The sequence below is a fragment of the Pseudomyrmex gracilis genome, unplaced genomic scaffold, assembly GCF_002006095.1.
Source record: "Pseudomyrmex gracilis isolate BER0280 unplaced genomic scaffold, ASM200609v1 scaffold_119, whole genome shotgun sequence".
In the NCBI taxonomy this organism is placed as follows: domain Eukaryota; kingdom Metazoa; phylum Arthropoda; class Insecta; order Hymenoptera; family Formicidae; genus Pseudomyrmex; species Pseudomyrmex gracilis.
This window is the reverse complement of record NW_018020703.1, coordinates 64165-75465: the sequence shown is the minus strand read 5'-3', so window position 1 is coordinate 75465 and position 11301 is coordinate 64165. Positions and strand designations below refer to the sequence as shown.

Genomic DNA, 11301 nt, shown 5'->3' with positions numbered 1-11301 from the left:
AAAAAAAAAAAAAAAAATAAAAAAAAATTCTTCTTTTGTTTTCGATTTCTTTTCTTTCTCGAATAACTCACAATGATCATTGGTGGCGACTTATCATCATGGACACGACAGCACCGGTGGCGCGCAGAACGGCCACGGCGTTGTTGTGATCGGATTTGGTGAAGTCGATGCCGTCCACCTCCAGGATCTTGTCCCCCGGCCGAAGAGTGCCCTGAGCCGGACCGTCGGGATTCACCTTCGTCACGATTATTCCCTACGTCGAGAAGAACACACACACACACACACACACATACATACACATTTTTTTATTTCTCCACTGAACGAGAAGATAAAACAATGCAATTCTTTTTCAACTGACTTCGAATAAAATCCGCGAGAATCAAACGCAGTTGGACACGCGTGACAAAAACAACATAGAAAAATGAGGGAGTTCTCTCGGATACTCAAGGTTTAAAATCACAAGTGATATCGAGATAACGAACGGTCATTCAAAAAATGCTTCAGATATTATTGCAACAAGTAGCAAATTTTTTTTTTTACCGCCAATTGTCGGCGTAAAATAAATTTAAATCTCAATAATAGCAAAAATAATTGTTAAGTGACTTGTAATTTACTTACGGTTTCCGCGCCCGCTACGCCGCCAGCTATGCTGAAGCCGAGACCTGGGTTCTTCTTCACTTGAACAGGCAGCTATAAAAAAAAAAAAATTGAATGCACGGAGAAATCACATTGTATTCTTTTTTCTCGAATTTTTATTTCCTTCTTAATAAAGTAATACGTACCACATTAGCGTTTTTGTGCGGTCCGAACATCCACTTGAACTTCGGCTTCTTCTCCGGCGTCTCGTTTCTCGTCTCGTTGACACTCGCGTGTTCCTTGCAGTTGTCAACGTTGTCGCTCCGAGAGTTACTGTTCGCGTTGAGATTCGGCGTGTCTCGGCCGCCGCAGTTGGTCTCGCTTTTGGCGACAGCGGGATGCGCGACGCTCGATTCCTCGGCGACGCTCATCTCGACAGACGTAACGACGTTCGTTCGATCGACGTTCGCGTTGAGCAAACTGGTCGAGTTGATCTCGCACGAGTTGTTGTTCGATACATTCCCGTTCGTTAACTTTCTTGAGCGATCGAGCTTCACCGATGTCGACAACGGGCTCCGATACTTCTTCCCGGTGATCGGCGACGTGGGTATGCTGGAGTACGCGTTCGCTCTAACAACGTCGTCCGTCGAGGAGGAACTTTTCATCGCGTTCGTCTCGTTCAGATTGTCCGTGTGCTTTGTTCGAAGAACGGGAATTTTGCTCGGTTTGAAGTTCGCCCGATCGTTTTGCTCGGGACCAGCCAAGCCGGAATCGGGATTTGACGCGCAATTTCGATCCGCGATTGTCGTTCGTTGCTCGAGGGAATCCATCCGGCCGTTGTTCATCGAGTTGACGGAGTTCCGATTGCCCGGCACGGACGTGTAGTCCTCAACCTTCGAGTTTGTCTCCGCGTTGTTGTTTTGTTTTGGCGCGTCCGGAAACGCACCGGCCGAATTCAACGGAGAATTGTAAGGTGACGAAGACGGAGACAAGTACGGATCGGCCTCGGTCGCTGAAAGAATCAAGATTCGCATTGTACACGCGGCTTTTTCTCTGCGGTTACTATCTTGCAAATTAATAAAAATCATTAATTCCAAAAAAAAAAAAAAAAAAAAAAAAAAAAAAAAAAAAAAAAAAAAAACATACGTTTGTTTAACTGCTGGAAGAACGCGGCCTTCTTCGAGAACGCTGCCGCGATGTGGTACGGCGGCGGAACGGGCGGAACGTTCACCCGCGTTTGCTCCTCGTACTTGCCGCCGTCCGTCACGTCGACGGGCGTCGTCGTGGTTCTGTAGGGCTCGATGAACTTCTCGGACTCCACTATCTTCGCCGTGTTCGCCTTGGAGTACTCGTCCGGCTTCCACGTGGAGTTGACGTAATCGTCGACCGTCAACGCGCGCACAACGTAATCGGACGTGGGATTGCGGATGTACTTGGCCTCTCGGATGTCCGGGCTCTTCTCTTTCGCCAGAACGATCTTGTTCGCCTCGTCGGACGACTCCTCCGACACCGGGTACTCCGTCGCTCCGGATTCGACAGCTGATTTGTTGCTCTTGTGATTTTTCGCCGTGTGATAGTCAACAGAAAGTGCGGACGAGGACATATTCTGCGACAGAAGATGAAAAACACGCGTTAGCGGCACAACAAAACACACCAATCCGTAATTACACCGCATTGCTAATCAACTTGTTTGTTTAACATTAAAAAATCTCCATTTGAATTCTCTATTTTTTATACGACAAAATAAAAAAATGATTATAAAATTATCACGCTTACTTTTTGATCGATGATGGATGGGTGATGCAAGTTACGAGCGTGCTTGGCGAGATTGCGCAGCTCCTTGGGATAAGGGGTCGGTGCTCGATGAAGTTGCCTGGGGATCTCGGAATCTACCTCAGCAGCGAAACATATTCTCTTACCGGTTCCAATGATCGAACTCGAAATCGGTCGTCCTGCAGTCTGTGCTATCTCTATGAAAGTAAGCACAATGTTATTGTGATAAAAAAATTAATCATAGAAAAATATTCAATTTGTCAATAAATGCACTGTTTTTCAAAAATCTGATTGTATTTCTTAGTATTTAATTGATGCTACTTTTTTTTTATATGAAACCTCACCATTTCATTCCTCATCTTCCTGTTCTTCTTCTACTGTAGCAGCGTGAATATACATATACGCATTTAAATATTGTGAGCTTTTTATCGTTTTAATCTCGTATAAAAAAAATACAAACATCAAAGAAAGCATAGTGTAGACTGAGGAAGGGAACGTTTTCTTTTTGTGAGAGAAGAAACTGCGAGAGACGTGCGAACGATACTCACGCTCCAAATCCTGTCGCGGCTTCTGTGGCAGCATGAAGCAACTTAATACCATCATGTCCTCTTCGCAATTAAACTCTTGCTGCAGCGGCACCAACGGTTGGCTTTGATTGTCGCTCAGCCACAACGCCTTCAGATTGCTGAGATTCAGCATGGAAACCGGCAGGAACTTGATGCAATTGTTAACGAGATTGAGCACCCGAAGCGAGGAGAGGTGGCCCAGTTCCGGCGGCACGCGCGTCAAATTGTTCGATCGCAAGGAGAGCAGGGATAACGACGCGCAGCTACCGATCTCGGCCGGCAGCGCGCGCAAATAATTATTGTCCGCGTTGAGACAATGAAGCTTGCGCAGCAAGCCTATCGAAGACGGCAAGTACTCGAGAAAGTTCTTAGTGACTATAAGCTCCTCTAAGCTTGACATCTGGCCGATGTCGTTCGGCAGTGCGTTCAGTTGATTGTCGTCGATCTTGAGGGTGACAATCGTGCGCAGGTAACACATTGTGTCGGGCAACTCATACATCTCGTTCGAGGACAGATTCATGATCGCGATGTCGCGCCAACCGCGTACCTCCATCGGGAGCGCGTGTATCGCGTTCATCGTGCAATCGAAGTGATTCAGACGGTAAAGCTGCTCGACGTTAGCCGGAATACGCCTGATATCGTTGCCGTCGATCCACAGCTCCGTGAGATTAATGAGATCCCCAACGACTTCGGGCTGTTATAGGATGACACGTACAAATATATGATAATCGATAAGGGAATGAAATGAAATTGATAAGGGGATTTTTGGCTTACCAATTCAGTAAAGTCATTGTTGCCGATATCGAGCCTCTGCAAGTTTACCAAACGGCTCATACTTTTAGGCAACGTCATCATGTTGTTCTCTCGCAGCTCGAGCGTTCTCAAGGCTGACAATCGTCCGAAATTCGCCGGCAGGTACTCGATGTACGCGTCGTTTATGTAAAGCTCGCGCAAACCGACGATATGCGTTATAGCGTCCGGAAAACGTTCGAAGGGATTGACGCTGATGTCTATGGACCGAAGACTCTTGCATTCTTTTATACTGTCCGGCAACTCTTTTATACCTGCGAGAAAAGTCAATATATGTTAAATTTATCACACAAATCATCATTAGAACATAAAAGTTACAAAATATCTCAATTATGATGGGAAGGATTTGCGTCATGTGTTGTATACTGACTATTTTTGCTGAGATCTAAGTATTCCAAGTTGATTAATGATGCTATGGCGGGTGGTAATGTAGTAATTTCATTATCGCTAAGTGAAAGCACTCTCAACTCGTGGCACTGAAATAGCGGCCTGGGAAGATCCTTTATCTTACAGAAAAGATTTAAAAAAAAAAAAACAAAGCCATTAGATATAACATTGAGATATATTTATTTTTATTTCTGTGCAAAACAATATCGAGACACTTACTCTATTGGCATCGAGATATAACTTTTCCAATGTTCTTTCATAAATGAACACATCAGGTGGTACATCATAGAGATTACAGTGATTCAGTTGCAGCTCACAGATATCTTCTTCCTGAGCTCTCAAACACGCTGCGCACTGCCACCAAGCACTACCCATTTCATATGTGTGCAACACTACACAAAATATATAAATACATTTAAGAAATAACACTCACTTGTCATACTATAATATTTAACATAGAAAAGACAAGCTAAACAACTAAAACATCTTGCAGGTTTTTTTTTTAATTCAATTACACATATTTAAATCTTATCAGAGAGATGTGTTTAAATAACACAATTTAACTTTGGATATATATACATATATGATGTATATATATAGAATTAATCCATAAAATTACTCTATTGCTACAAAATGTATTAAATTACTTTCCATGTTAAAATAAATTTATGTATACGCCATAATTAGTTCCATAAAAAAAAAAAAAAAAACTGATAAAATCTCAATTTATCCCATAGAACGAATTCTGTCATCACCTGTGGGTCTCTCAGGAACGACCCGGTAAGGGCATCGACGCGCGCGGATGCCACGGTCCACCGTGTGACAGGTCTCTTCGCTCAGCGGAAACGTCGTCGCTGCCGACGATCATTCGCGAAAACGAGGAAGCTCGATGACAGGTCTCTTCTCCGATCTGGTTGTTGTATCACCGCGTCGCGCCGCGATCGCCGGCCGCAAGGCCGTGGATCGTCGCGTCGCACCCGGGAACCACCGCCGGCGTCGCCGGCATCGAGCAACGTTTCACGAAATGCACGTCGATAGCGAAGAAGAGGAAGGACGCGCGACGGCGTTGAGAAACGTCAAGAGATGTCACGTCGATTCACGTCAATCCGTCGTAGTTTCGCGTACGCCGTCGCCGTCGTCGTCGTCGCTCGTCTCACGCGCATATCTCACTCCTGCCTCATCGTGGCGACGTACGCGTTCTCGCACGCACGCCGACGACAGCCAGCTGTTGCTTCCTCCGGGACACCGTTTCGAGAGGACACCCAATTCGCCGATTCTGTTTTCCCCGATTGTCTCACACGAATTCCAAACGATCAAGATACACAGTAAATCCACGCCGCGGGAGAGGGAGAGAGACACAAATAGAGCGGGATCGTAGCTGCGGGGTGCAAACCAGGAGGTACAAACCCGAGAATGTTTAAATCCCTATTATGGTATCGCGCCAAGAATGCGCGGTGGCACATTCGTGACAATCGTGACACACAACACGGGGCGTTTTATTTTTTATTATACATTTGTAATATCAATTTAAATCATTTATTTAAAATGTAATATGTATAAAGAAAAAAAGACCGTATATTGTTTACAATAAAAAACAAATTTTCTTTTTCAAGAAAAAACAAAGTTCGAATAAATAGCTCAGAACTGTGCAGTCAATTTATAGATTTGTTTGTTTTCCCTGCACTGGCTGCACTAGAGTTCACAGTTTATCTTTTTTCATCCATCCTAGTGCATAGATTTTCTAGTGATTTGTATATTTGCACTGTTGTCTGCCGTTGTTTTTTTTTTTTTGTTTTTAGCAAAGAGAAAACACAATACATTGGTCTTTTTGTAGCCGCGAGTGATCGCCAAGTGAAACGCAGCGTGCTCTTTGTTGCTGCTGGCTGTGATTGTTATGACAGATCGAGTTATGATGAAAATGCACGTGTGAGATTGTATGTGGGTTTTAGCAAATGAGAAAAAAAAGAAAAGTAAACTTTGAATCGATCACTCGAGCAAAAATGCATTGTTTGGATTTGAAAAGCTGGCCGATATTCAGCCTGTTGGGGCCTGAATTTGTCTCCGGAATTCATATGGTTATGGTGTATGGTAAATTTCGTTCTCTTTTTTTCTTTCATTTTCAGATTGACGTTGTGTGTTACTAATGAGTTTTTTTTTTTTTACAACAGGAAACTTGGGCAATGAGGCTCTAATCGTCACGAAAAACAAAAAGGTGTTCGCTCTGGGTAACAATATTGCTGGTTGTTTGGGAACTGGTTGTGCCCACAGCACGCTGTATCCGAGAGAAGTGGAAGCCTTGTGCGATAAGGAAGTGAAAACGTTTGCCTGCGGCAGTGGACCTCACGTATTAGCACTTACTGAGAACGGAGAGGTAAAATTGCATGTTACAATAACAGAGAGATCGATAGATATTTTGTAATCACTAGAGTTACTCTTTGTAGAACATGAATAAATTTGGCATAGACTTACACCAAGTCGAATCAATTCTCTTCTTATCGCGCTTCAGTTTTGTGTGTTATTTTTTTATAACTTTGACACTCTCTCTCTCTCTCTTTTGTATTATAAATACAACGTGTGATAATCAACAATCTTGTCTCAAAAGGTATTTTCCTGGGGCCACAATGGCTATTGCGAATTGGGAAATGGCACTAGCAATCAGGGTGTTGTGCCCACGTTAGTGAACATGCCGACCACGGCGGACAATTCGAGGATGAAACGTGTCGTGGACATTGCGTGCGGTAGTCATCATTCTCTCGCTCTTACAGAAGAAGGCGAGGTAACTAGCAGTATAGAATGTAAGACAACAAAATAATTGTTCGATCATCGGAAGTCAGACGGGATCTTTGTGCAAACCTAGGTGTTTGCTTGGGGTCAAAATAACTGCGGGCAAGTTGGCAGCGGGCTCAGTTCGAATCAAGGAATACCGCGCCAGATAAACTCGAGCTTGGCCGGAAAGAAGATTGTCCAGGTCGCGTGCGGTCAAACCTCTAGTATAGCGGTAACCGATAACGGTGAGATATACGGATGGGGTTACAACGGTGTCGGCCAGTTGGGAATAGGCAATTACGTGAATCAAGTGAATCCGTGTCGAATCGGTTCGCTGTTGGGAATCGTAATAGGTAATTTCACTTTTTGACAGTTCGCTTCCGACTCGGTCACGAGCGCAATCGTCGAGCAATCGCAAAGTAAAATCTGACGATTTCCAGTTAAAGTAGTCTGCGGTTACGCGCACACGTTGGCGCTCACCGACGAGGGAAAACTCTACGTCTGGGGCGGAAACAGTTACGGACAATTGGGCGTCGGCAACAAGACCAACACCTGTAACCCGTGTATGGTAACGTTCATCGTGTTGAGAAATAAATAAAAAAAAAAACAAACAAACGAAACAATTCTTAGAACTTGAATGACCGATAGCTGTGCTACTAGGTCACGCACGAGATGGGACGGGTGTTCGACATCGCCGCACTGCACTACAGTCACATAAGCGTAGCCGTCGGCGAGGGCGGGTGCGTTTACATGTGGGGTCACTGTCGCGGCCAGAGTGTTCTGGTGCCCACGGTGACGCCGTTCTCGTCCGTGCACGACGTGCTCGCGTCCTACGCCTCGCCGAGCGTCATGCACAAGCCGCTCATTCTGCATATGGACGAGGAGTCGAGTATACTCGAGTGTTTGGGAAACGCGTTCGATGACGAGGTGTGTGTCGTTTTCGTGGTCTCTCTGTAAACGTGCTTTATTTTCCATCATAATCGACGTGTACAACTCTTGACGCAGTCGAGTATCTACACACTATTCGTTTAACGCGAGATTAACTCTCTTGATACAGTCGACGAGCGATCTTACGATAGAAGTAGACAAGCAACCAATTCACGTGCACAAGGCGATTCTGAAGATCCGCTGTCCGTACTTCAAGAACATGTTTCAGCACAACTGGTCGGAGAACAATCAGAGGTAAGCGTTTGTATGAAATACAAATACCCACGTGTTATTCTCTCTTATTTAGAGCATCTTGAGTTTAATTGTCTCGTCGCGCGTCAACATGTTCTCCCCAGCGTCATCGAACATACTCAATTTTCCTACACCGTGTTTAAAGCCTTTCTGAGATACTTGTACACCGGTGTGGTCGACCTGCCTCCGGAGAAAGCGTTAGGTAAGCTCCGGATTTTTTTAAATTTCGCGATATAGCGCGTCGTTGTTTGAAAGTGAGAAAAACAACAACGTGCGTTGTCTCTTTGTGTTGCAGAGCTTCTGGATTTGGCTAACGCGTACTGCGAGAACAATCTCAAGCGACGTTGCATTCGGATGATAAAGCAGGAGATCAGCGTAGCGAACGTAGCTTTTCTTTACAGCACCGCGATTGAATACAACGCGAAGGTGCGTTTAGTTTTGAATTTTTGTTTTTTATTTATTTATTCATTTTTTTTTTTTTTTTTTATTTATAAACGCGACGTTTACATCACGCGTGTAATTTTTTTCTTGTTTCATTCAGGAACTGGAAGAGTTCTGCTTCAAGTTTGCCTTGAATCATATGACGGCGGTGACGCAGACGGAAAATTTCGCCAAGCTGGATGAAAATACGCTGAAGACTTTTATAACTAAGGCGGCCAAAGCCGGCGCGTTTAGAACGTAAGCGATGATGCGTACGTTTGATTTGAAGGTAAACACGTTCCGACAAAAACGAATTGTTTATATATACTCGTATATAGTTGCTAGCGCAAACACAAATTTACAAACAATTCGAATAGTTTCTTTCGTAGAAAACTCGCAACACAATTCGTTTCATTCCATTTGCATTTGTTGGCATTTTTTTTGTTTGTTGTTTTTTATTTTTCCTTGTGTAAATAGTAATAAATGATATCTCTATATATAATAATAATAATAATAATAATAAAAATAATGGAATATATATATGATTACGCTAGTCCTGCGATTTTTAGTGCATTCCGACGGTGTGTTCGCGAGGAATTGCGAGATTCTTTCGCGATCGAGAGAGAGAGCGACTGCGCGCGATGACAAAGATCTCAGATTGTATTTCCGGCAATTTGCACAAAGAGATATAAAGAAGATACGTGTGTGTGTGTGTGTATCATAGATGCGATTGGGAAAAAAAAAAAAGAAAAACAGATTTCGCGATAACGATTGACTCGACACAAACGAGTGGAACAATAACAAGTGCAGTACTCTTCTCGCATTAGAAACAATACATAGAAACAATAAATAGATCAATAAATGTTAATTGCAAACAGAATTTTCTCGTTCCATTTTCCCGCGTGATTTCGCACACACTATTTGATCGCATGTATTATAATTGCGATATATCGCGATATGTACATGATATGCGTTGACGCGTTGACTCGCTAACTCTTTTGTGATCTATGCGACACAGCGATGTGATTCTCAATCGAACTCGCGGTCTGAACGACCGCGAGGTATGTGTGTGCGTGTGTGTTGAACTTGAACAATAAAAGTTTTTTAATACTCTGACATATTGTAATCTGATAATATATTGTTATCCGCTCCTGTGTGATAATAATCTTCTCTTATGGGGGAGGGGAGGAAAGAAAAAGTGACAAACAGACGACGGCACTTGCTTGCAACTACGAGAGAAAAATTATATAAAGAGTAGAGACCCCGTGGCTTTGGTACACGCGTCTACTATAGAAAAGTGAAATATTTTTCTTTTTGTTCACAAAGATTGGAAACTGTGTGCTTTTTTTTCCTCGGTTTTTCCTAAAAAAACGTCACTCTCGGGATTTTCGCGTTTAAAATTCTTCACTTTTTTCTGTTTTTTTGTTTTCTTTTTTTTAATTCCTATCCCGTACGTACATATATAGACACGGTGTGTGTACACGCGCGCTCGAAACAAATTAAACGCTAAATAAATAAAGAAAAAAAAAGAGAGAACTTCGGCAAAATTGACGGCGAAGATTTTTTGACGTTTGTCTTTTTCGCACATACATCATTTTATTACGATATTCTCAATATATACAAGCGATAGATTTTTGTTTTTGTTTCGTATAATATATACGTACGTCATCTACTAATTAATAATTATATTACGTGACGCTTAATATACATACATATACTCCGAAGCGGGAGCGATCGGCGTGTTTCGCTATACGCGTTTCGGGGAATCTCGATAAATGAATCCCGATAAATCTGTACACGTGTATAATCTGTTTCAGCGCGTTAACTTCTCGGATCCCCGTCGAGTCTAGCTGAAACGCCCGTCGATCGTTCCCAATCCAATCTCGTATATAGAAGTATATAAGATATATATATATATATATACATATATATATACATATATATGTATATATACGAAGTTGTGTCTTTATCTTACAGCGGCCACCGTAAAACGGGCGCTTTGTATATATATATATATATACGTGTCTCTTTTTTTTTTTTATTTAAATGTATTTATATACATATATATATATATATAATATATTTATATATATATAATATATTTATATATATATATATATATACATATATATATATATATATGTATATGTATAAGTAATTGTTTATTAGGTGTGATCGGTCTTTCGGCTGACACTCTCACTGCAATCGTCGCGCGTGCAATAGCGTATAAAGGTTTGTTTCTTTTTTTTTCCGAGATTTCGCAAAATACAAATTACTTTAGCGATTACGTATCGGCTAAGTTATATTGTTATTATATTTATTATCGTGATACTTAGATGTTTTTATTTGTTTTTTCAATTTGATCGGACCAGGAAGCTTCTTCAGAACGTTGACAATAACTGTAGATAAGCGCAACAACACCAAATTAAATTAAGCAGCGCGTGTAAGTATAGATTGTGTAAAAAAGAAACACAGTAAATAAAATACAACTTTTCGTTAACAATCTATCGCGTTGATGAGAAAGAAGTCGAAGGAAAAAGCGGTCGCGCGCACACACGCGACGTTTGCAACGGCGCATGGTCGAGCTTCGATACGATACACCTTGAGGAACAAACCTTTTTTTTTTTTTTTTCCAAAATCACGCGGATTCTGGGCTGCTGTTGCATCGAAGCGGGACCAGCCGCACCCGACAGCCCGATGACAATCAATCGAATTAGTTTTTTTTTCTTTTTTTTTTTTTAATATTTTTTTTATTTATTCAGTTAGTTTAATCGTTCCTCGTGTTTCTTTTCTGTGAGAATTAATTAGAACGTATTTAGGCCTG

The 11301-nt window shown here is 42.2% G+C and overlaps 2 protein-coding genes across 2 annotated transcripts; one reads left to right on the top strand and one right to left on the bottom strand.

Moving 5' to 3' along the window:
* Window positions 1–41: 41 nt before the first annotated feature.
* LOC109856450 (protein lap1) lies at window positions 42–5002 on the bottom strand. Its single transcript, XM_020431742.1, has 10 exons — window positions 4868–5002; window positions 4332–4504; window positions 4096–4231; window positions 3690–3979; window positions 2898–3609; window positions 2353–2546; window positions 1723–2182; window positions 783–1588; window positions 619–690; window positions 42–253 (listed from the first exon to the last, which is right to left on the bottom strand). The coding sequence occupies exons 2-10, from the start codon at window positions 4485–4487 to the stop codon at window positions 77–79; spliced, it is 3003 nt and encodes a 1000-aa protein (XP_020287331.1). The 5' UTR covers window positions 4488–4504; window positions 4868–5002; the 3' UTR covers window positions 42–76.
* An 814-nt stretch (window positions 5003–5816) lies between these two features.
* On the top strand, window positions 5817–9593 carry LOC109856466 (RCC1 and BTB domain-containing protein 1-like). The gene is made up of 10 exons (XM_020431777.1): window positions 5817–6200; window positions 6281–6483; window positions 6715–6888; window positions 6970–7231; window positions 7319–7446; window positions 7539–7805; window positions 7936–8060; window positions 8162–8259; window positions 8353–8483; window positions 8599–9593. Exons 1-10 carry the CDS (start codon window positions 6065–6067, stop codon window positions 8737–8739), a joined length of 1665 nt encoding a protein of 554 aa, XP_020287366.1. The 5' UTR covers window positions 5817–6064; the 3' UTR covers window positions 8740–9593.
* Window positions 9594–11301: the final 1708 nt, after the last annotated feature.